This window comes from Notolepis coatsorum (genome assembly GCF_963971535.1).
Source record: "Notolepis coatsorum genome assembly, chromosome: 20".
Lineage (NCBI taxonomy): Eukaryota > Metazoa > Chordata > Actinopteri > Aulopiformes > Paralepididae > Notolepis > Notolepis coatsorum.
The window spans coordinates 30,205,432-30,228,522 of NC_140184.1; the positions used below are offsets into that span (position 1 = coordinate 30,205,432).

Here is a 23,091-nt window from a genome sequence, read left to right on the forward strand (position 1 = left end):
TGGGCATTGGTCTCGGCTTTTTAAGCAGGAAAGACTTCAGGTGCTCATTGATTGCAAAGGATTTGCAAACAACTACCAATTATGATTACTTTAAGTGTGTTGATATTGTACAAAGTTGTCTTCTAAGATGAGATACTGTATGAAAAGGGCTACAGTTCCTAGATGGTTCACCTGATATGGAAGTCAATTACCTCAAATTAAAGCTAAAAGTTCCAATTCAAATCCGATGTGCTGCAAAACAACAAGAATGTCACTATATATGTATATTTACATTCCTTCATCTGGGCTGTACCGATAGTGAGCTCTGAAAGCTACAAAAGCATAGAACAGATAACGTTCACTGTAGTAGTTAGAATGCTGTAACTGCTCCTATAGTAGTAAAAACCGGCAGGAGTGGTATTGTTGTAACCATAGATATACATTTGTAACTGCTACCCTGGAAGCGGACTAGTCGGCTTTCAGGCTCCGTAAACTGACTGAACCACGCATGTTAATACTGCTGTACAGACCAAATTCCTCACCCAGCTCAAGACTACACGGGTGTTCTACCAGGGTTCATAGACAATTCAATGTTTTTATTTTATTTGTGCTTTATTTATACAGGCAAAACACATTAGAATGAGATATTTTTCATGCGCAATCTATTTACAATAGACAAAACAAGTATAATTCTGACAAATTTAAGAAAATGTATATCAATTAACAAAAAAAAAAGTAGAGTTCAAAACTTTGAAAGGAATGAACCGTTATAACGTTAAGGTCCTCAGTAGTTCATTTCATTTGTAGGGGGAATTCAAGGATTTCCACTGAACCCTGCCACATGAAACCCAGCCCATGTACCGGTCATTTTAATGAACATTAAACCATACGTTCAAAATGCCCAATGTCTTAACAGGATGATCAATTTGGAATTTTTGAACACGCCACACGAGGGTGATTTCAGTTTTCTAAAAACATACCAAATCCAAGCACTACCATGTATGAATCCCGTTCTAAACTGCATGGGGAATTGTGTCATTAACAGTTAACTAAATGCACTTGACCATGTCAACATGCATTTCATGTTGTAAAAAAATATATATATATATTCAAAAGCTGTTGCCCAGTGAAATTCTAGCACTGTACTAAACAGTGGCTGTTCCTACAATACAGTGTCAATATTCTGGCATCATTTAAATTCTTCATGAGAAATATGTTGTGGGCAAGTTCAGAGAATAGTATCTTCTCCTTGGGAGAAGTTTCTGCTGAAAGCCTGAGGTCGTTATCAGGGGGCGATAGTGATGGCCTTTTATAAAACATCCCTACCACTACCTAAACATTTAAATGTAAAACTGCATTACAGGCTGTAGGATCTAGAACCTACCATAATGATGCCGGTGGCACCCTGTACTTAGTAGGGACTTTCCGTCTGGCTTGGAAGTGATGAAAAGGAAAACCATAATGAGACCTTAGTTCTAGTCTCCAGCAGCCTGTGGATGCAGATTGTTTGTGTCAAACACATCTAGTATGGTGGGAGTGATCTAAAGCTTTCCCCAACTGTTCCAAATTCAAAGACAGATTTTGTTTAACACCCAACTTCATATACAGGGGGGGGGGGGCAAAGACCACAAAACAGAAGATGGCAGGAGGATCATTTATTGATGCAGCTACGTGCAGCCATCCTCTCAACCCCAGGCTGGTAAAAGCAATAAATATGGTAGATATATCATGCCAGCATTTAACGCTGTCAGGTAAAGAATAATTTACGCGTAGAAAAAGTCTTAGCAGCCAGATAATTAAGCTGCCAGATAGGAACGGTTAAGGCAAGGCGGTCTTCCTCCTGCAGGCAGAGCCACACTCCTCTTAGCCGATCATTTGACCTGGGATGGCACAAAAAAAAAAAAAAAAAAAATTAAGCATCTCAAACAGGCATGCAGTCATTATAAAATGTCACACAAGGTAGACACAGGATATGCACCTTTGTCGATTACAGACACTTCTGGATGAGGTTCAGGATGTCGCCGTAGACAAAGTTGTACAGTTGTTCCTTGGATTTGGTTCCATCAAGTTGCACTGTAATAGAAACGCAGACTTACACCTGCTCTTGCCTTCTGAAGAAACTAATCTCTGGACAAAAGGAGATGTGGGCCAAAAGTACCTCCACTATGCACATTACTCACAGAATGCAGTAATGACAACATACAGACAAACTGCACTTACAGACATCAACTGCCGTCTGCTCCATGATGTTCTTGTGCTTGACGTACATGGGCCAGACATGGCCATTAAACAGACCAGGGGGGTCTGGCACGGCGTAGTTCCTCGAGCTGCCCGGGGCGACAACACACAAGAGTTTAGATAAGATATGGACGTCTGCTGTCTAGACCATGAACATAAACCACCAAGCACACTCAACCCCTTCATGTATACGTCTCACAAGGGAGACTAGAATTTTACAGGACTGAACATTCTAATGACAATGTCACAGCCGGCCATCTGAAGCTATACAAGCTCTAGAATTGAGACAACATTCAGTGTTACTTACCACCTCCTCTTTTTGCATTCTTCGTATGGAATGGAAATAAAATAACGTTGGTTCAGTACGTCGATCAAAGGTCTGAAAGAGGAACAGGAGACAAAAATCAATTTCCAAGTCGACTGGCCTGGCGCATCCTCGTTGGGACGAGGTAATCCATCTCTGGACTCAGGAATGCTGAGAGCCCCTCATCCTCATGCGAGAACCGTTAAAAAGCAAAGCGCACACTCACCCGTAGTTGTAAAGCAGGAAGCCCTCCACAATGAGGATGCGAGTCTCCTCCTCCTCCTTGTGGTCGGACTCCGGGAGAATCTCGGTATCCTGGGTGTTATTGACTCCGTGAGACTTCTCAAACTTCACCGGGTTCTCCAGCCATGCGTAGATTGTACTCATCATGGCGTCCATGTCCAGGGCAGTAATGACTAGGAGAGAAGGAGCAGGGTGCACAATGAGACATGGACATTGATGCCAGGTCAAGTCAGGCGTCTTAGTTATGAAGCATGTGGATTGCAAAATAAGGCGCCACCATGCCACACAAACCCTTCCATAAAGAACCAGGCTTACCATCATACTGCTTAAAGCCATCTTCGCCAACTTCAATCTGATCTTGGGGCTGAAACATAACGAATAAGATGTACCCAGGTACATTCTGCTAGAGCTAGACTCTCGTCTAATGGAAGGCACTCCTTGGCTATTGTTATAACCACCAAAATGTATCCTTACACATTAACACTAGGGGTGTAACGATGCATCGAAATGCATTGATTCTATTGTGTTCGAATCGATGCATCGATTTGAATATGTTCGAATCGATTATAATAGAAAAAACATTGTTTTTTTTGTGTGTATTGTTTTTATTGACCTATAGTCCATTCATGCTGAGTGAATCAGTTCCCCCAGCCACATTTGTGTATTCAACATTTTTGGGAGTTATTAACTGATCGAATCGTGGTCAAAAGAGATTTCATGATGCATTGAATCGTTGCCTGAATAATCGTAATCAAAATCATTACACCCCTAATTAATACTGTTATAGATACAACTCTGCCATAGATTAAAGTATATATACACACACATTACACCGCATGTGTTAACTTTACCAACTTCTATAGTGTTAAGATGAAAGTGTACATTTGTACAAACAACTGAATCAGTGGTACTCACCTTGAAGAAGTCATCCTGATGTACCACACAGCAGTTGGGCAAATTCTTAATGAGTTTGTTTGTGAGGGTGGTTTTCCCTCCGTTGGTTACTCTGTACAGAACACAAAATGGGCCATATGGTCAATGATAACACGCCTCAAGAGCAGACAAACGGACAACATTATGACAACTCAACAGTCATGCTTTTGTTCAGACACAAAAATGCTAATTCAGCAAAAACTCGGCAGTACAATAAACGGTGTTCCCATTTTTGTGTTCCACCAGTGTGTGCTGCCATTGAATCGCCTCCACTAATTTAACGTCAACGAGTCGATAGTATAATCATTATACATGCTGCATTTTAAAACTCAGTCTAGCATAAATCAATGGACACGTGGTACGTCACTTAAACATAACATTGTTGGTCACTATAATCTTTAGTAGTTAAAAAGAAATGACAATTTTAAGACACACCGGCGCACCGCAATCCACGTGGAAGGCTGAGGCCTAGCGAACCGTTCATGTTTACTCACCCGCCAATGCCGATAATGTACTTCATATTTGGATCGTGAAAGGTCAGAACGTAAACGTCGATAAACCAGGACCGGTCAGCTCACTCGGGAACACAGTGATCAGACGGAAGAAAGCTTAAAAAGAGAAGGTTACGGGAAACGTCAACTACTTGAGTCCTCCATTGTACTGAGTGAGTAGGGCGGTGAAAGCTGGACGCTGTTACTCCGATGCGGTCTTCGACCAAAAGAGAACCAAGTGAAAGCCCTGCTTCTACACATGTACTAAATAGTATCCGGCGATTGGCTATATAAACACTCCGAGGTTGCGGAAACAAACCCAGACAGCCAATCACTGAGTACTATTGCAGCCCCCGCTCGCACATCCCGCCCACGTGTGTAAAAGTGGACTACTTTCAAAAGTAAGACTTGTTTTTTTCTGTAAATAACTTGCTATTTTACCTAATCTTATCAGCACTAACTCGAGAGACACGGATGTATAAATTGCATCAGAGCCTGCAAAGAGTACACAATGCTACCCTATTGCAAATCTGGTATGTCATAAATGTATAGATGTAGCAGTACTGTCTATCTGTATGTCGTGTGTGTCATATTATGTTATGATGAATTGAAAATGGGGGACCCTGATGTAAACAAGACGAAAGCCTTTCTCTGGTCTGCATCCCCTTAACAATTGTATGTATTGAGCTGTACTGTATACTGTACCCATTCTGCAATCTGTTAATACAATTTTCAATCAATCAATCAAAACATGAATGAATGAATGAATGAAAACTTTATTTAACAGATTGCAGAATGGGTACAATACAGTACGGCTCAATACACACAATTGTTAAGGGGATGCAGACCAGAGAAAGACGTTTGTCTTGTTTACATCAGGGTCCCCCATTTTCAATTCATAGTGACATTTATGACATACACAACATACATGACATTTATGGCATAGGGACATACACATACATAGTTGTCATACACATGTGGAATGTACGTTGATGTATTATCCTGGGGCCTGGGGCCCTGGGCTCATTCTAGATGCCTACACACCAGGTTCCCTATGTATGCAATAAGCACACCATGGTACTTCATGATTATTAGCACAGAGGCCTATAAAACTCTTTGGTAAATTGTGTGAGACAATACCCTTAGCATCAGGACTGCTATCTATATACGATAAAGACAATGATAACATTTACAGTGTGTGTGTGTGTGTCCCCTTATAGCCTACAGTTGACATTTGTTTTGTTTAGAATCTTCTACTCATTTCATGACACAGTTTCCTGTGGTTACACCAAAATAGCACTTGCTGGGGTTTATACACCCTCAGAACCTCAACTATGACGAGGAGGCTGCCAACTGTGCAATCCAGCTGCAACAAGTGAGATTTCCATTCTAGTCTCATTCTGCCATTTATGAGCCTGGGACTTAAATGCTTGACCCACTAGTCCAGGTATAAAGATAAGATAAGATATTCCTTTATTGATCCGCTTGGGGAAATTCAGGCATCATAGCAGCATGGGGAGGGGGGAGGTACAGGTACAGGTAGTAAAAAAGCAGTGTAAACAATATAACAAATCAATATAATTAACTCTGGACATGTGCATACCGCACCTTATGTGAATACTGTATACTTCATCAGATCATATATTTTGCATTTAGCATTTTAGCATTTAGCATTTTTAGATTATATATTAGATTAGATTTAGATGATTGGATTATTAGATTATATATTGCATATATTTAGCATGTTAGCATTTAGTTTTGTTTAGATTATATATTAGATTCGATTTAGATGATTGGATTATTAGATTATATATTGTAACTATTGTAGGGAAAATATAACTGAGAGGGCATACATACCCTCATCTCGCACCTTGCCCATATGCACATGTCCAGAGTTAATTAATTGATTTGTTATATTGTTTACACAGTGCTTTTTTTACTACCTGTACCTCCCCTCCCCCCTCCCCATGCTGCTATGATGCCTGAATTTCCCCAAGTCAAGTCAAGTCAAGTCAATTTGATTTGTATAGCACATTTCCAGGCAGCGGCAGCTGGCACCAAAGTGCTTCACAGGCAGGTTGATAAAAACAAAATAATACGATGTGTAGACACCTGAATATGTCTAACAATGATTCAATGTGTCTAACGTTAATTCCTTGCATTCTCTGTGTTCGCGATGACGTTGTGTAACTTGCTGACCTCTCTTGATCCTCCCTATCCTAACATTGACACTTAATAGTGGGACATGATACAGGTACCGCCAGGGGGAGCTGGTGGCGACGTTGGGCAGGGGGACACAGGTGAAGAAGGATGGGCTCAGGGCACGGCGCCGGCGGCGGAACTTCCTCTTCATCGTTTTCCAGAGAAGGAATAGGTCGCTTGGAGCTGGAGCTCCGGACATCAAGCACGCGAGATATAAACCCAGTTACGAGGAGGGTTAGTAATGGAATATGCAATAGCTTAGCTTTCAGTTAATGCTAAAGAGACATTGTGAACGAAGAAGCAGACGAGCTACTGCCGAAGAGTGTGGTAGATATTGCACACGTTGCGTTTTAGCTAATGTATAGGCGTCATGACAGGGGGTCGTCCCGACCCACAGCTTAGCTTCAGTTAGGCTAGCACCACAGTTTAGCCCGCGTGTCGCCCCACCCCTTCAGCCCAGCAGCGGATGTCACTGCACTGCACGCACCTCCAGCCCCTCCGAGCCGTTACCCCAGCAGTCACCTGCCTAACGTCTACCCAGCCCCGCCGCCTGCTATCACGGGACCTCTCGACGGCCATCTCACCACACGGACGTTCGGTGGTGGGAGCAGGCCCGCCCTTGGTTAAGTACACTCAAGCCAGTTACAGTGAGCGCTCCGAGTGCTGGAACTTTATCGGTAGACATTCTCTTTGTGCGGCGTGGGCCCTTTAAGGGCGAAGAGAAGCAGTACTTTGAACTGACACTGGTAACAGTGTTTAGGGGCGCCCCGACATTTATTATTTTGGTGAAGCTGGCTATAGATAGGACTTTTGTTTTCAACGTGGGCCCACTGTCTTTTGGTTGAATGTGGTGTGATAACGTGTGTTCTTTTATAAAATTCCCATTGAATAGCTCCTGTATCCCTCTCCCTCTTCCTCCCCTCTCTCCCCACCTACGGGGAAACGAACAAGTATCTAAATCCTTAAAGGGACGGATTTTATTACTGTGTCTTGCCCAGTGTGGGAAGAACTTTAGTCATTACCGTAGAGCGAGAGCACTAGGTGCCCAGTGTGGAAAGAGCTTTGATTCTTGTGTAAATACATGTCAAAAGAATAAGACTTTCAGTAAAAGAGAGCTAAATGGGAACACTTTGTGCGTGTCTGTTAATGTGCATTCTGTCTAACCCTTTCTTTTCCGGGTAATGCTCATTATTGTTTAACCCTTTCCCCACCCCTGCCTATGCCTCGTTGGGACAGGTCTCTACTCGCCAATCAGGAAGGGTACTGCTTTGGGGAGAAAGTATATCATCCATCATTACTGCCATCGGGTGTGGGAGGGCACAGGAAGTATTGGGGGAAGTGTGGGTGTGTGGGGAGCTACTGCTAATCGCCCTGGAGGGCAAGAAGGACCAGCGCACCACCCCTAGGTTAGTGAATCCTAGGCCCCATCCACTCCCTCTGCTAAACCTCCACTCCAATACTCCTGGCCTACAGTCGGGGACTCAGCCGGACCCAGCTCTGCTGCGTTCCCACTACCAGGTGGCAGTGTACATCCACTCCCATAAAGCAGGGATAATCCACCCTGCTACAGATGCAAGATATAAGATTAAAAACACAGTAAAGCAATGAAAGTAATAAAAACAGCTAGGACACAGTAAAACAAAGAGGATAGAAGGGCCAGGGGTCTAGTGGTGATTAAGTGGGGGGGAAGGCCAAGGAGAACAGGTAGGTTTTTAAAAGTGATTTAAAAGCCTGCGCGGTCTGGGCAGCCCGTATGCTGAGGGGGAGGCTGTTCCACAATCTAGGCGCTGCGGTGGAGAAGGCTCTGTCTCCCCTAGTCTTGAGCCTAGTTCTAAGCACCACCAATAGCAGCTGGTCAGCTGATCTGAGGGATCGGTGGGGGGTGTGGCGGTGCAAGAGCTCGGATAGATAGGGAGGAGCTGTGCCATTTAGTGATTTAAGAACATTTAGGGCTAATTTAAAATCTATTCTAAAACTAACAGGTAGCCAGTGGAGCGAGGCCAAAACTGGGCTGATGTGCTCATGTTTTTTTGTTTTGGTGAGGAGGCGTGCGGCTGCGTTCTGCACCAGTTGTAGGCGGCGAAGCAGGGATTTGTCGATGCCTGTGTAGAGGGCATTGCAGTAGTCGAGGCGAGTGGTGACAAAGGCATGTATTACTGTCTCTAGGTTACTTTGGGAGAGGTATGCCTTTGTCTTCGCCAGGAGTCTGAGGTGGTAAAAACTGTTTTTGACTATGGCGCTGACCTGTTTGTCGAATTTAAAATTGCTGTCGAAGATGACCCTGAGGTTCCTGACAGAGGTAGAGAGGTTTGGACCCAGGGGACCAAGTGCGTCAATGAGGGGGGCCGGGGGGGCACTATTAAAAACAATGACCTCGGTTTTCCCTTCGTTTAATGTCAGGGAGTTTTCAGACATCCAGCACTTGATTTCTGCCAGGCAGTCAAGTAGTGGTTTTATTGATGTTTTCCCTTGGGTGGGTTTTAAGGGGAGGTAGACCTGCACGTCATCGGCGAAGCAATGGAATGAGATGTTATGTTTTGCCAAGATCTGGCCTAGGGGGAGTATATATAAGAGGAAGAGGGTGGGACCCAATATCGAGCCTTGGGGCACCCCGCAGGTGAGGGGGGCCACAGAGGAAGTGAAGTCACCAAGTTGGACAGAGAAGGTCCTATTGCTTAGGACCGGAACCAGTCTAAGACAGTCCCCAAGGGGATCAATAAAGGAATATGTTATTTTATATTTTATATGGGCAACAAGGTGCGAGATGAGGGTATGTATGCCCTCTCAGTTATATTTGCCCTACAATAAATGGTTACAATATATAATCTAATAATCCAATAATCTAAATCTAATCTAATATATAATCTAAAAAACGAAATGCTTAAATGTTAAATATATGCAATATATAATCTAATAATCCAATCATCTAAATCTAATATATAATCTAAAAATACTTAATGCTAAAATGCTAAGTATATGATCTGATGAAGTATACAGTATTCACATAAGGTGTGGCGGCGCTCCTTTGTCCAGAGGTGGTGTGGGAGCCGTTACGGAAGCCGGTTCCCCAAGGGAAATCGGCGAGGCGGTTGGCATATTGGAGCGACCAGTCATTTATCTCCGGAACACAATCTCTAGCTGCCGCGTCTAACATCGCGCAGCTGGCAAGATTCATGTCCAGGATATTGACGGGCGGCATGGAGCTGAGTGATGTACAACATGACCAGCTCGCCCAGTCGGCAGGAGCCATCCTGCATCTGACTCAGCCGCAGGCTATAGCCGCTGGGAAAGTGCGCGCCCTGGCAACTCTGGTCCAGCGCCACCTTTGGCTGGAGCAGGCTCGTGTGCCGGAGAAGAAGAGAGTTCCACTTCTGACGGCACCCCTCTCCGATGCTGGACTATTCGGGACGGCCCTGCAGTTGATGACCTCGACGTGCAGAGAGATGCAGGAGGAGCGATCCGTGCTCCAGCCTCTTTTTCCCCCTCCCGATGTCACCGGTGGAGTCAGACGGCTGCCACGTCGTCGAGCAACCTCCGCCGTGGCCGCTGCTGCCACCACCGCCACTGCTGGACCTTCGATGAAGAAGGCCAGGAGGAGAGAGGGCGCCTCCGCTACGACAGCCGGCCCATCTACGCCCGGAGGCGACGGTAGGGATCGTCGAGACCAGCCGCCGATCGTTTACCGTCCCTCCGGTGCTCCACGGGGTGGCAAATCCCGAGCGGCTCGTGGCAGGCGTCGCTAGGACCAGTGACCTTTTTCCCCTGTGGTCCCCTCTGTTTCCCTTCCCGGCCCCACCATAATATGATTTTGTTCGAAAATAAAGAGTCCCCTCTAAAGGGGGACTGTATTTTTTGTTAACAAACTGTGTGTTTATTCACCAAACATATGATGGGGTTGCAACGTGTGAATCTTCACTAGTATGGGTTGATTGGTTACGTTCATGTTAGAGCTTAAGCAAGGCCTGCAGCCTACACTCGGTTGAAAAAGGTTTTTTTCAGGGGGGGGGGGGGGGGGGGGGGCAGGTGGCGCACGGAGATTACGTTCGTCACCAACACCGGGACACACTGGATTCGCCTGTTCGAATCCAGCTCCCGGCGTTGCTATCAGCTTGGCTGGCCTCTCACACTGATACAATTGGCTGTATCAGAGGGTGGGAAAGCTGAAGGGTGGGTCCTGGGCGTTGTGGACAGCGACCCCTACAGTTTGGTCGGGGCGCCTGCTCAGCAAGGGTTGGAACTAAGGAGAGATAGTGTGGCCTCCCACACGCTACACTCTCCCCGGTGAGAACCTGCGCGGCCAGGTTGGCCTGCCGGCAGGCTGCACATGCGTCGGAGGAAAGCATGTGACAGTCTCCGGTCTCCCGGACCAACAGTAGGGGAAAGTACGCAACAACCAGGAAGGGTGGGATGGGAGAAAAATCGGGAAAAAAGGAGGGGAAGAAAGATAATAAAAAAATAAAATAAAAAAAAGGGGGGTTTTCTGCCTCGGCCTGAATCTCCACATAAAGGTAGAGGCTAGTTGTGTGTTCTATTGCTTACACAGTGATATTGAGCTACAACACTGTTGTGTTGGGTTTGCAGTAATGCTCGTATGAAAACGTACCACGGCTCAGCTGTTCTCTCTCTCTATCAGTGTTTTTTCTGTGTTACAACATGGATGCGTGTGTAGGATTCACACACACACGCAACTTGGTCTTGTTATAAACCCTGTTCACAGATTGTCTGTGGTTAGGGTGCATTGTATTAGCTTGCGCTATTCATTAGCATTGCTACTAAAGGTATCATATGGCTAAGTTGTTGTTGTATGCAAGGGTTGGGCTTGTGAGGGGGTACCGGATAAACCCCTCCTTCCCTCTTCTGATTGGTCAGGGGGTTTATTTCCTCTCTTGTTAGTCCAGTCAGGTCCAAGCTGTTAGGCGGCTTGGCAGGGAGGGGGGGGGGGGGGAAGGGTTTCCCAGACTCTGCACCTATTAACAGGCGTTGAGTCTTGGGTTTCCCCCCGCCATAGCACATGTCACTACGCACGTTGCTATTTGACGATGGCTTCCGTGAGTTAGACCCGTATGTAAGGTCTGTTATTGTCAAAGTGTCGGGATAGAGCGTAGGAATTACGGTTCCACTACGCTCGATATATGCGTAACTTGAGTCGGTTGGTCACATGACTCAAGATTACCATGGCTTTTTCAATCTATGGCTCACGTGGGAAGTCTCTCTGGGGAGTTCCGTCTATCCTCTGTGGTAGGGATGACGGGATATAAAAATGTAAACCGTTTTTATCCTCGGCTGTGTCAAGTGGGATTCATGTCAGTCGGTGTTTCTTTCTTTTTTAATAAAAGAGTGTGGAGTATATGAAGCACCACACCCTTCTTGTCGTTCTCCCAGGCGCCTTGAGGGATCAATGTGGGGTCTGGTTAGACTGTTCATTGATGTGTTTTGTGTCCCGACGCATGCATAGTGCTAGCTCGGGGTGTTTCTGATAAGAATCATGCGGGTGGCTAGTACTCCTTGGTTGCTTGTTATTGAAACAGCGTTTTTATAAAGCAACTGGGATGGGGGTTTTTTCCTCTTCCGAGAGCCTGTTACTGGGTCTCGACGGATTCTCGTTCATATCTGGGGGATGTTAATGGAATAGATCAGAACATAGGTAGAGGGGTCTCACGCCCTTGGGGTGGGCCACCGAGCACGGTTCAAACCGGCCCATCTGGGTGGCGCCCTCTTTTCATGTTTTAGATCAACACGCATATCTGCCCCTTCTCCTGGAGTAGGCATGTCGGCGTGGTTAGGGCACGGGACTGGTTCTGGTCACGCTGGTCCAGGTCAGTTAAACCGTTGTCCGCCGGGGATGCAGATCTGCTGTTCTGGTACCCTGAGGGACTTGGGCTTTTTTCAGGGGGAAAAATGCCGGGTCGGCCCGGGTGTCACAGGGTTAGGCGTTATGGAGACCCTTGTTGGGTACTCTTTTGTACCTGGCACTATCATAAGGGGCTGGTTCTCCTTTCTTCGCTCCTCTCTCACGCATGGCGAAGAGGGGGCTGTTGGGGTGGTCTTCTGGACCTCCTCTGGTAACCCTGTGTGCTTCCCGAGCCGCCGGGCCCGGTCCGAAGTAAAGTTTCGTTGATACCGTAGGCCTGGGATAACCCTTTTTTGAAAACTGAAACGCTTGTACTGCGGTATAGCTGGTGTATACCCGCAGGTGTGTTTTGGAGTTTTTTCTTGAGGCGTTATAGGAACAACCACCGTCTGTACCGAGAGGGTAGTTGATTCCCTGGTATGTTGGGGCAGTGTCAACTCCCGGGTTGCCCGGTTGAGTGTGCCCCTGCACGTTCATGACGTCTACCAATCATGTCAGCCTTCTCTGCCTCGACCCCTCTGGGTGTTTTTTTTTTAATGGAGGCTTTGTCATGGTGATCAACAACGCCAACATACGCCCCTTCCGCCGGGGGGGCTGTTTTCAGCTGACTCCTTTGGCGCCTGTCTCGTCCGCAGTGCTCCAGGCTCAGGTTACAGCCTGCTGCCTGGTTTCCCCGGTGCGCTGCCTGCTTCCGTTGGTTAACCTTTTTTGAGTGCTTACGGCCATGCTGACTGCCTGTTCTGCAGGGTCAGTGTGCCAGGCGGTGTGCTATTGGGGGGAAAGGGCCCGCTCTTGGAGGGGCCTTATCCGAATACGCTGGCGATGTGGGGGGCGGTGTCACTAAGTGACCGCCTGGTGGGGTCTTGATGCCTGGCGTCATTGACCTCTCCGCGCCCCCTTTTTCCGGGGGATCCAGTCCCTTCGGTGTGTCTGGGTCTTCCTTCGCGCTCCGCTGCTACAGCCTTGCCACGGGGTTGGGTTTGCTCTTGACCCCGTGATTTTGGGGGCAGTAACGAGGTTGTTCCTTCCGTTCGTTCCCTGGTGGCATGCGGGTTGTGCGTGTGTGTAGTCGTGGGGTCAAGCCACGGTCTGCTCACCCTGTGCATTGGGTTGCTTGAGTTCCTCTTCGCACGGTCAAATCCGTCTCCCTCCCGTAAGCCTCCACTAGGGGGGGTATCCGCCATTAGGGAGGGTCGGGGGGCTCGGTCCTCCCCGGTCTGATGGTTGTGGGGGGCCTCAGCGGGGTACATTTGTCGGGCTATGGCTCCCGCTCAGCCTCCCTTGTGCAAGATGATGCTGAGCGAAAGCCATAACGAAATAGAACGTAAGGTTATGTATATAACCAAGTTCTATGAGTTATGGTGACGCTCAGCATCAGACGCCGCTGCGGCCCTTGATCTCGCCTTGTGGTGAAAGTTTGGGAAGGAGGCGAGTAGGTGACCACAAGCAAATGGCAGAATAAATAAGCAGATGGGGGTGTGGCCAGACGAATGTTGGGATGTAAAGGTACATGGTGGAATTTTTTATTCAGTGCACGTGCATGAAGTGAAGTACAGTGCAAGATGATGCTGAGCGTCACCATAACTCATAGAACTTGGTTATATACATAACCTTAAGTTAATGACTGTCCTAAATTCATGTGCCCATCAATTTCCAAGCCTACTGTCATTCTTTTCAGATTTTCTGCTTTGGGTTGGCAACAAAACATTTGGTTTCAGTGGCTCCCTAGCTACACAATCCTGTGTTGTGAGGTTGAGGTGTAGAGCATCAAACTGCTATCACACAGGCCCAGAACAATTGCATAGAGACTCTAGGTATATGTCGAATATGTCCTAAGCAACACTGTGTACAGTACCTACATTGAAGGAACCCACATGCACCTGTCATTGCCTCTGTAATAGAGCACAATCATAAGGAGTCTGTGTTTTCAGCTAGGTGTTATGTGGTTGACTGCGGTTCTCTGTAGAAAACTAGGCCAGCCAAAACACTGTGGTCCTACTTGTTACTTTTGTTTCTGTCCAAGCTGGTATGCAGTGTGACTATTACACATACAAGACACATGGAGAATCTGTTGCACAGCACATCTTGTATTGTTACCAGTATGTTAGTTGTAGCGTAACTGTCACAGCTGTGACGTCCGGTCCAGTTTTAACCCTGTCTCTCCCTCTCCCTATTGTCTCTCCCTATTGCCTCTCCCTCTCCCTAGTGTCTCTCCCTATTGTCTCTCCCTCTCCCTGTTGTCTCTCCCTCTCCCTATTGTCTCTCCCTCTACCTATTGTCTCCCCCTCTCCCTATTGTCTCCCCCTCTCCCTGTTGTCTCTCCCTCTCCCTATTGTCTCTCCCTCTACCTATTGTCTCCCCCTCTCCCTATTGTCTCTCCCTCTCCCTGTTGCCTCTCCCTCTCCCTGTTGTCTCTCCCTGTCGTCTCTCCCTCCCCCTATTGTCTCTCCCTCTCCCTATTGTCTCTCCATCTCCCTATTGTCTCTCCCTCTCCCTGTTGTCTCTCCCTCTCCCTATTGTCTCTCCCTGTTGTCTCTCCCTCTCCCTATTGTCTCTCCCTCTCCCTGTTGTCTCTCTCCCTATTGTCTCTCCCTCTCCATATTGTCTCTCCATCTTCATGTTGTCTCCCCCTCTCCCTATTGTCTCTCCCTGTTGTCTCCCCCTCTCCCTATTGTCTCTCCCTCTCCCTGTTGTCTCTCCCTCTCCCTATTGTCTCTCCCTCTCCCTGTTGTCTCTCCCTATTGTCTCTCCCTATTGTCTCTCCATCTCCCTATTGTCTCTCCCTCTCCCTGTTGTCTCTCCCTCTCCATATTGCCTCTCCCTCTCCCTATTGTTTCTCCCTGTTGTCTCTCCCTCTCCCTATTGTCTCTCCCTCTCCCTGTTGTCTCTCTCTCCCTATTGTCTCTCCCTCTCCCTGTTGTCTCTTCCTCTCCCTGTTGTCTCCCCCTCTCCCTATTGTCTCTCCCTGTTGTCTCCCCCTCTCCCTATTGTCTCTCCCTCTCCCTATTGTCTCTCCCTGTTATCTCTCCCGCTCCCTGTTATCTCTCCCTCTCCCTATTGTCTCTCTCTATTGTCTCTCCCTCTCCATATAGTCTCTCCCTCTCCCTGTTGTCTCTCCCTCTCCCTATTGTCTCTCCTTCTTGTCTCTCCCTCTCCCTGTTGTCTCTCCCTATTGTCTCCCTCTCCTTGTGTTTCCACCCAGGTCCTGCAGGTGTCCTTATGTGTCTCCCACATGCATTTCTGTCTCCCAGTCCCACACCAACTGTTCATCATTTGTGATCACCCCCAGCTGTCCATTAGTCCTCACCCCCTTCACCTTGTATATTTATGTTCCATTCCCCCAGTCAGTCAATGCTCGTACGCCAGTCTGTTTTCTGTAGTCTGTTAGTCTCTAGATGCTACTTATTCAGTAGTTCTGTTTTCTGTCTGTCTGCCAAGATAACCCAGTCAGATTTTGCACCCAGCCCATATTCAGAAACTGTGTTTTTAAGTGAATCATTTGGACTTCTGTCTTTATGTGATGTCACACAAAAAAGCTCATTGCAGTGCGTGATCCTTGACTCATGTGTGCATGTGGAAAACAAGTGTTTTCTCTTTCCTACCTAAAGTTGAACGTATAATTAGTTTCTGACAACATTTTTAGCTTTAAGTTTGATATGATCTTGCTGGATCTTGAGTCAAATTTGATCTGCAACGCCTAGTTTGACAGTTTGATCTGAATTTCGTTTGACGATACAGGCTCGTACAGCATTTCTAGATGTACAATAATGATCATATTTGTACGATGAAGGTGGCTCGCTTGTTACAGACACAAAAAACAGCCTGTTGAGAACAGGACTGAAACAGAGGGGTATAGAGGCTTCTGGAATGCAGTGTGGTTTCTTTTCAGCAAAACATTTGTTTAGGGGAACTCAAACACCTATTGAACTTGTTGAAAAGTACTACAACTGCCTCCTGTCTACTGCCTGCAATTGGGTCCACATGCATCCTCTTAGCAGTTGTTTTGTATTGAGCCGTACTGTATTGTACCCATTCTGCAATCTGTTAATAAAGTTTTCAATAAATCAATCAATCAAACATTCATGCCTCGTCATTAAGATAAGATAAGATAAGATATTCCTTTATTGAGGGAAATTCAGGCATCATAGTAGCATGGGGAGGGGGGGGGGTACAGGTACAGGTAGTAGAAGACATCGTACAGGTCACAGAAGTGTACTACAGTGGAGAAGTAAAAATAGAATAAAAAGGCAGTGTAAACAATATAACAATCTAATTAACTGGACATGTGCCAACAAGGTGCGAGTTGAGGGTATGAATGCCCTCTCAGTTATATTTGCCCTACAATAAATAGTTACAGTAACATTGCCAGATATTGTGAGGACCTGAGGACAATTGGGATTCGATAGTACACCGTGTTCCAGTTTCTTATTTCATCAGTGTCTAATGCAGGATTTGCTAATGCAGGATTTGTTCACAGCAAAGCTAGAACGCAAATGTGGTGCAATCTATACCAATATTCAGGATATATATATATATATATATATATATATATATAACCATAAATAGTATCATATATATCATATTATATAATATATAGTATTATATAATACCAGATTCGTGTGCAGCTTTCAACTCATTTTTGAGTTTCAACTAAAGTATGTCAATCTGAGGCTGTTTAAACACTCAGTTAATATCCACACAATTAATTTGTGTCTGTGGTGTAGTAAAACACGAATGTAGTTCAGTAGGCACAAGTACTGTACATTTTGTTCTAATTAAATCCATTTGTCTGAAACCGGAACATGAACATCTAACTTCTACTGTCACCTGCTGGCAGGTTTTTAAAACACAGACACTACTCTCAGGCAGCAGTTGACAGAAAATACTATATAGGCCATTGGATAATTTGTGTATTTAATTTTTGTGATCATAATATGTAGCTGCAATAAAATAAGTACAAATGTGTCACATGGCCTGAAAGCATTTTACATTTTGGAAAGTTCAAACGAAAATATATCTTCAAAATCCTTGTTTTAGAGAATTAAAGAGAAGAAGAAGAGGAAGAGGGTGTGTCTGATTCAGAGAATATAATGAAAATATCTCAACCAGTTTGTTGGAATAAATGCAAAAGGAATAAATGCATCCAGGAAATGGCATCTAATTCATGAACATTAGCACCTTCACACATTTTATTTCACAGTTTTGGAGAAATTAATCCGTTTATTTCTTTTATCTACTTTTTCTCCCCCTTTTTCTGTATTTTTCTCCCATCCCAATTTAGTCATTATGCCAATTCCCTTCCCTCCCTTCCTGGTCGTTGCGCGCATTTTCCTCCAAGAGCGGGCCCTTACCCCCCAATAGTACACCGCCTGGCACACTGACCCTGCAAAACAGGCAGTCAGCATGGCCGTAAAGCACTCAAAAAAGGTTAACCAACGGAAGCAGGCAGCGCACCGGGGAAACCAGGCAGCAGGCTGTAGACCTGAGCCTGGAGCACTGCGGACGAGACAGGCGCCAAAGGGGTCAACTGAAAACAGCCCCCCCGGCGGAAGGGGCGTATGCTGGCGTTGTTGAGCACCATGACAAAGCCTCCATAAAAAAAAACCCACCCAGAGGGGTCGAGGCAGAGAAGGCTGACACGATTGGCAGACGTCATGAACGTGCAGGGGCACACTCAACCGGGTAACCCGGGAGTTGACTCTGCTCCAACACACCAGGGAATCAACCACCCTCTCGGTACACAGACGGTGGTTGTTCCTATAACCCCTCAAGAAAAAACTCCAAAACACACCTGCGGGTATACACTAGCTATACCGCAGTACAAGTGTTTCAGTTTTCAAAAAGGGTTATCTCAGGCCTACAATTTCAACGAAACATTACTTCGGACCGGGCCCGGCGGCTCGGGAAGCACACAGGGTTACCAGAGGAGGTCCAGAAGACTACCCCAACAGCCCCCTCTTCGCCATGCGTGAGAGAGGAGCGAAAGAAAGGAGAACCAGTCCCTTAGGATAGGGCCAGGTACAACGTGTACCCAACAAAGGGTCTCCATAACGCCTGTGACACCCTGTGACACCCGGGCCGAACCGGCATTTTTCCCCCCGAAAAAAGCACAAGTCCCTCAGGGTACCAGAACAGCAGATCTGCATCCCCGGCAGACAACGGGTTAACTGACCTGGACCAGCGCGACCAGAACCAGTCCCGTGCCCTAACCACGCCGACATGCCCACTCCAGAAGAGGGGGTAGGTATGCGTGTCGATCTAAAAACATGAAAAGAGGGCGCCACCCAGATGGTCCCATTTGTACCGTGCTCAGTGGCCCACCCCAAGGGCGTGAGACCCCTCTACCTATGTTCTGATCTATTCCGTTATCATCCCCCAGATATGAACGAGAATTAATCGAGACAACCTAGTAAACTGGCGCTCGGAAGAGACAAAACTCCATCCCAGTTGCCCTATAAAAACGCTGTTTTAATAACGAGCAACCAAGGTGCACTTAGCCCCCTGCGTGATTCTTAACAGAAACACCCCGAGCCAGCACTATATACGCGTCGAGACCCAAACACATCAATGGATAGTCTAACAAGACACCAGACATTGTTCCTCCAAGTCGCCTGGGAGAACGACACAGAGCCGTTGTGCTTCATGTTCCTTCCTCTTTTTATTTAAAAAAGAAAGAAACATAGACTGACATGAATCCCACGTGACGCAGCTGAGGGTAAAAATTGTTTACATTTTTACATCCCGCCACCCTCGCCACAGGGAGGAGACGGAAATCCCCAGAGAGACTTCCCACGCGAGCTGTATAGATTGAAAAGAATATATTGCAACATTTGAGCTATAAGTGAAAAAAGTTGTAGAACGCGCTCACCTCACTAGACTTGACACTGGGTGCTGTAACCTCTGATATCATATATAAAAATAGGGAAACAATGTCCAGGCACGCACTCCAGGTTTTTCAAAATGTATTGGCAGCCTGTAATCATGACGTTTCGGTGTGAACACACCTTCTTCAGAATGGCTTGCATGAAGCATGAAGGGTAAGTGACCCTAGTATATACAAGTCAAACAGGAAGTGACAACATAGGAAGTGACAACACATTCCCACAAGAGATCTGCAAAAAAGTACAAAATACCACTTACAAGCATAACCTTTTCAGAATTATGTAAATCAAAAAGAAGTGTGTAAATCAAAAAGAAACAGTAAATCACAAAGAGATATATCTATATATAGTTATATATATTTTTTTATACAGAGTAGGCCTACATCTTAAACTCTAAACAAAAACAAAAACACTCATGACCCATATAAGCCATCTTTCAATTATAAATATAAAGAATGATAAATGAAAATAGTAAATCGAATGAAATGAAATAATCAAATGAAACAGGTCAAAACATTTTCCTCATTGAGGCCTCTAGGCTTTAGTCTAGACAATCCAGAAAATGAATATAAAAGCATTCCCTTTGTAGCAAGAGCCTGTCTCTGTCGCCGCCTCTTGGTGGTCTCAAGACCTGCTCTATACCTATGTATTTTAAGCCAGAAATATCATGTCCTAACTTATTAAAGTGCCTTGCAACTGAAGACTTCTCGTAATTTCTTCTTATAGAACATTTGTGCTCTGAAATTCGATTTTTAAAACGTCTTCTTGTTTTTCCAACATAGTAAAGGTTGCAAGGACATTTAAGCAAGTAAACAACAAAATCAGAATTACAGGTAATCCGGCCTCTAACAGCGATACTCCTACCTGTACTTGGTTGTAAATAAAATGTCTCTTTAATCATGCCATTGGGTACAAGACAAACATGGAAAATTGCCATTTGGAATATTAGCCATAAAATGGGTAATTTTTTTGGGAAAATCTGTTTTAACTAACTGGTCCCTTAAGTTAGGTTGCCTTTTGTAGAAGTATTTGGGTGGTTCCTGGAACACACCTCCGATCTTAGGATCTGACTTTAAAATGTACCAGTATTTGTTCACAATATCACGCATATCTCTAGAAATGGAGTGGTAGTTCTTTTGATTCTTGGGTATTTATTATTCCAAATTAATTTGGATATCATAGTTTGAGTCTTATGCCAGTGGTCTATTAGAGGAGGAACGGGAAGCATTGAGCTGACAAAATGTATCCCAGGTAGTATGTTCAATTTAATTATGGATGCTTGGGCCTGTAACGAATTAGGAAGGCTCGACCATCTATCTAGGTTGTGATGTATTTTATTTAATGTACCTGTGAAGTAAAATTTAGTTGTCTGATTCAGTGTGGGAAAGATCTCTATGCCCAAGTACTTAAAATGTTCAACTATGGGGATGTCAGCCGATAGTTGCACCGCTTTGGCCAACTCATTAACTCATTGACTGCCACACTGTTTTCCCATTTTTACTCCCTGGCGCCAGCGTTATTGACCATTTTCACGATGTTTGTGGACCCATCATATATTCTATATTATAGCTATGGAGACAATAGTATGGCTCATTTGAGCCACGCTAAACATCGCCCCGTTTCACAATAATCCAGGCTGGTTTTCTAGATTGTGAGATATAGTGTGTTCTGCGCAGCGTATGCACAAATCTTGCTGTTGCTCGCCTGAAACCTATATTATTGCCATGTCAAAGGTAAACATATGACCTTGTTTCTTCACAAAGCCGGGGGGGGGGGTAGTTTTCCGACGCTGCGCTCATACAAACGCATGTTTTAGGATTGGGGTTCGGTAAAATAGACATTAACACTACCATAAAAATTATGTTACTTCACAAAGGCATCGGGGGATGGGGGGGGGGTTCCGACGCTGCGATCATACAAACGCATGTTTTAGGATGGGGTTCAGTAAAGTAGACGTAAAATAGACGTTACCTTTGTTTTAGAAGGTACTCAACTCTCGCTTTGAGTCTGAGTGTCTTGAATCAGAACAGGATCAATACATACATGGCCCTCATCCGTTGTCTTCTTCATCTATACTATAGTCTGCTCGGGCCAGACTATAGACAGAGCCGAATAGGTTTCCTCATCGGCCGGTTTGACTATAGTATTTTTATGATTTACCAGAAGTGTTGAGTCCAACATAGTCCAACATAGTCTGGTGGAAACGCACCTTATCGTCCATAATCATCATCCATATAATCCATTTAGTCTTTTTCATAATATCCAATAGTTCTCTCTAGGCGATTGCCATTGTCGAACGTGTCCTACTCACAGCTGCTCGCAACCTACTAGTAGAGTCCCTAGTTGTTTGGGGGCTGTGGGGCCACCCACACTAAGCTGGCCCATGCATGTGCATAAGGTAGGCGATACTGCCACATGGCGGGATTAAATCGTCATTGCAGGTCCAATCCACACTCACAAGGCCCGCGCGAGTGCCTAGCTCAACGCTTGGATTTGAAACACGAGAAATCTCGTGTTTGGCGCTGAATGAGTTAAGAGGTAGACAAGCTGATTTGGGCCAATTAATCTTGAAGCCCGATCATTTGCCGAAGTCATTGATTATATTAAGTAACTTTGGGGCCGATTGGGAGGGGTCTTCCATGAAAATGAATATGTCATCCGCATATAGAGCAATTTTGTGTGGTGTCTTATTGATTATTATAGGGGAGATTTCTTCTGATTGTCTAATGAATTGGGCCAATAGTCCGGGGCTCAGAGGACAACCCTGTCTGGAAGATCTAGACAACGGGAAGAGTGTGGAGCATAGTTTGCCTGTCATTATCATTGCTGACGGTGAGGCATAGAGAACCTTGATCATGTGTATAAATTAATTTCCAAGTCCCATGGCCTCCAGTACCGTCCAAAGATATGACCATTCCAGTCTATCGAATGCCTTCATGGCATCCAAAGACAGAACCATGGCCGGAGTTGCATTGCTCTTACTGTTGTCAATTACATGTAACAGTCTCCTAAGATTATCTGCGGCTAGTCGACCCTGAATAAATCCAGTCTGATCACAGTGTACCAGCACCGTCATATACTTCTGCAGACGACGGACTAGTATTTTGGAAAACATTTTAAGATCGGCCCGAGAAGACTCAGGGGCCTATAACTGCTGCAGTCATTAGGGCCCTTGTCTTTTTTAATACCCACTTTATTCTCTGGTTAACAGTAATTCCAGAATGGCAATAATTTTCCCCACATGTGACCTTCAGCTTATAAATAACAACATTTATGTAATAATTCTGAACAATCTTCCCTTCTTGCCTGGCAATGGACTGCCTTTTCTCCCAGGCCTTGGACTTCCTCTTGCTCTGTTCCCCCCACCTCTGCCATGGACATTTATTCCCCACTCATTCTGCCTCTCTGTGTTCTCTCTGTTCTCTGTCTGCTCTCCCTCTCTCCTCTGCACACTCTCTCTCTCTCTCTCTCTCTCTCTCTCTCTCTCTCTCTCTCTCTCTCTCTCTCTCTCCTCTGCTCTATCTGTCCCTCCCATTCATGTTCCCCTATGAGTTTAGGGTTTAGAATATATATATATTTCTTTTGATCAAATCTTTTTATTTTATTTTTTCCAACATGAAACAAAACATATCACAATACAATAATAATAATAATATAATACAAAAAGACATCCCAGGACAATAACTTAACACAACATGACAAGACACGAATTGAGACAGACTGTACAGTGATCATCCCAAGCCCCCTCCATCACCATACACAGCAGCCACGATCCCCAACCCTCGAGGACCCCGAGTCCGGCGCCCCAGCAAGTCAAAGAATTTTCTTGTATTATGTTCTGTGTTTAGTATTAGTCTTTGTAGTATTCTTGTCTTGCCCCAGTGTCTTGTATTTTTTCCCTGTCTTGTTGCCATAGTTGTAGTTCCTTGTTTTGTTTGACCCTCTTCCAGCAACTCTTATCAAAAAACT

The 23,091-nt window shown here is 45.4% G+C and overlaps 1 protein-coding gene across 1 annotated transcript; it reads right to left on the bottom strand.

Moving 5' to 3' along the window:
* Window positions 1-554: 554 nt before the first annotated feature.
* mibp2 (muscle-specific beta 1 integrin binding protein 2) lies at window positions 555-4,455 on the bottom strand. Its single transcript, XM_084337287.1, has 8 exons — window positions 4,192-4,455; window positions 3,680-3,770; window positions 3,080-3,128; window positions 2,748-2,937; window positions 2,525-2,596; window positions 2,200-2,306; window positions 1,958-2,052; window positions 555-1,859 (listed from the first exon to the last, which is right to left on the bottom strand). Exons 1-7 carry the CDS (start codon window positions 4,215-4,217, stop codon window positions 1,967-1,969), a joined length of 621 nt encoding a protein of 206 aa, XP_084193413.1. The 5' UTR covers window positions 4,218-4,455; the 3' UTR covers window positions 555-1,859; window positions 1,958-1,966.
* Between the last annotated feature and the right edge of the window lie 18,636 nt (window positions 4,456-23,091).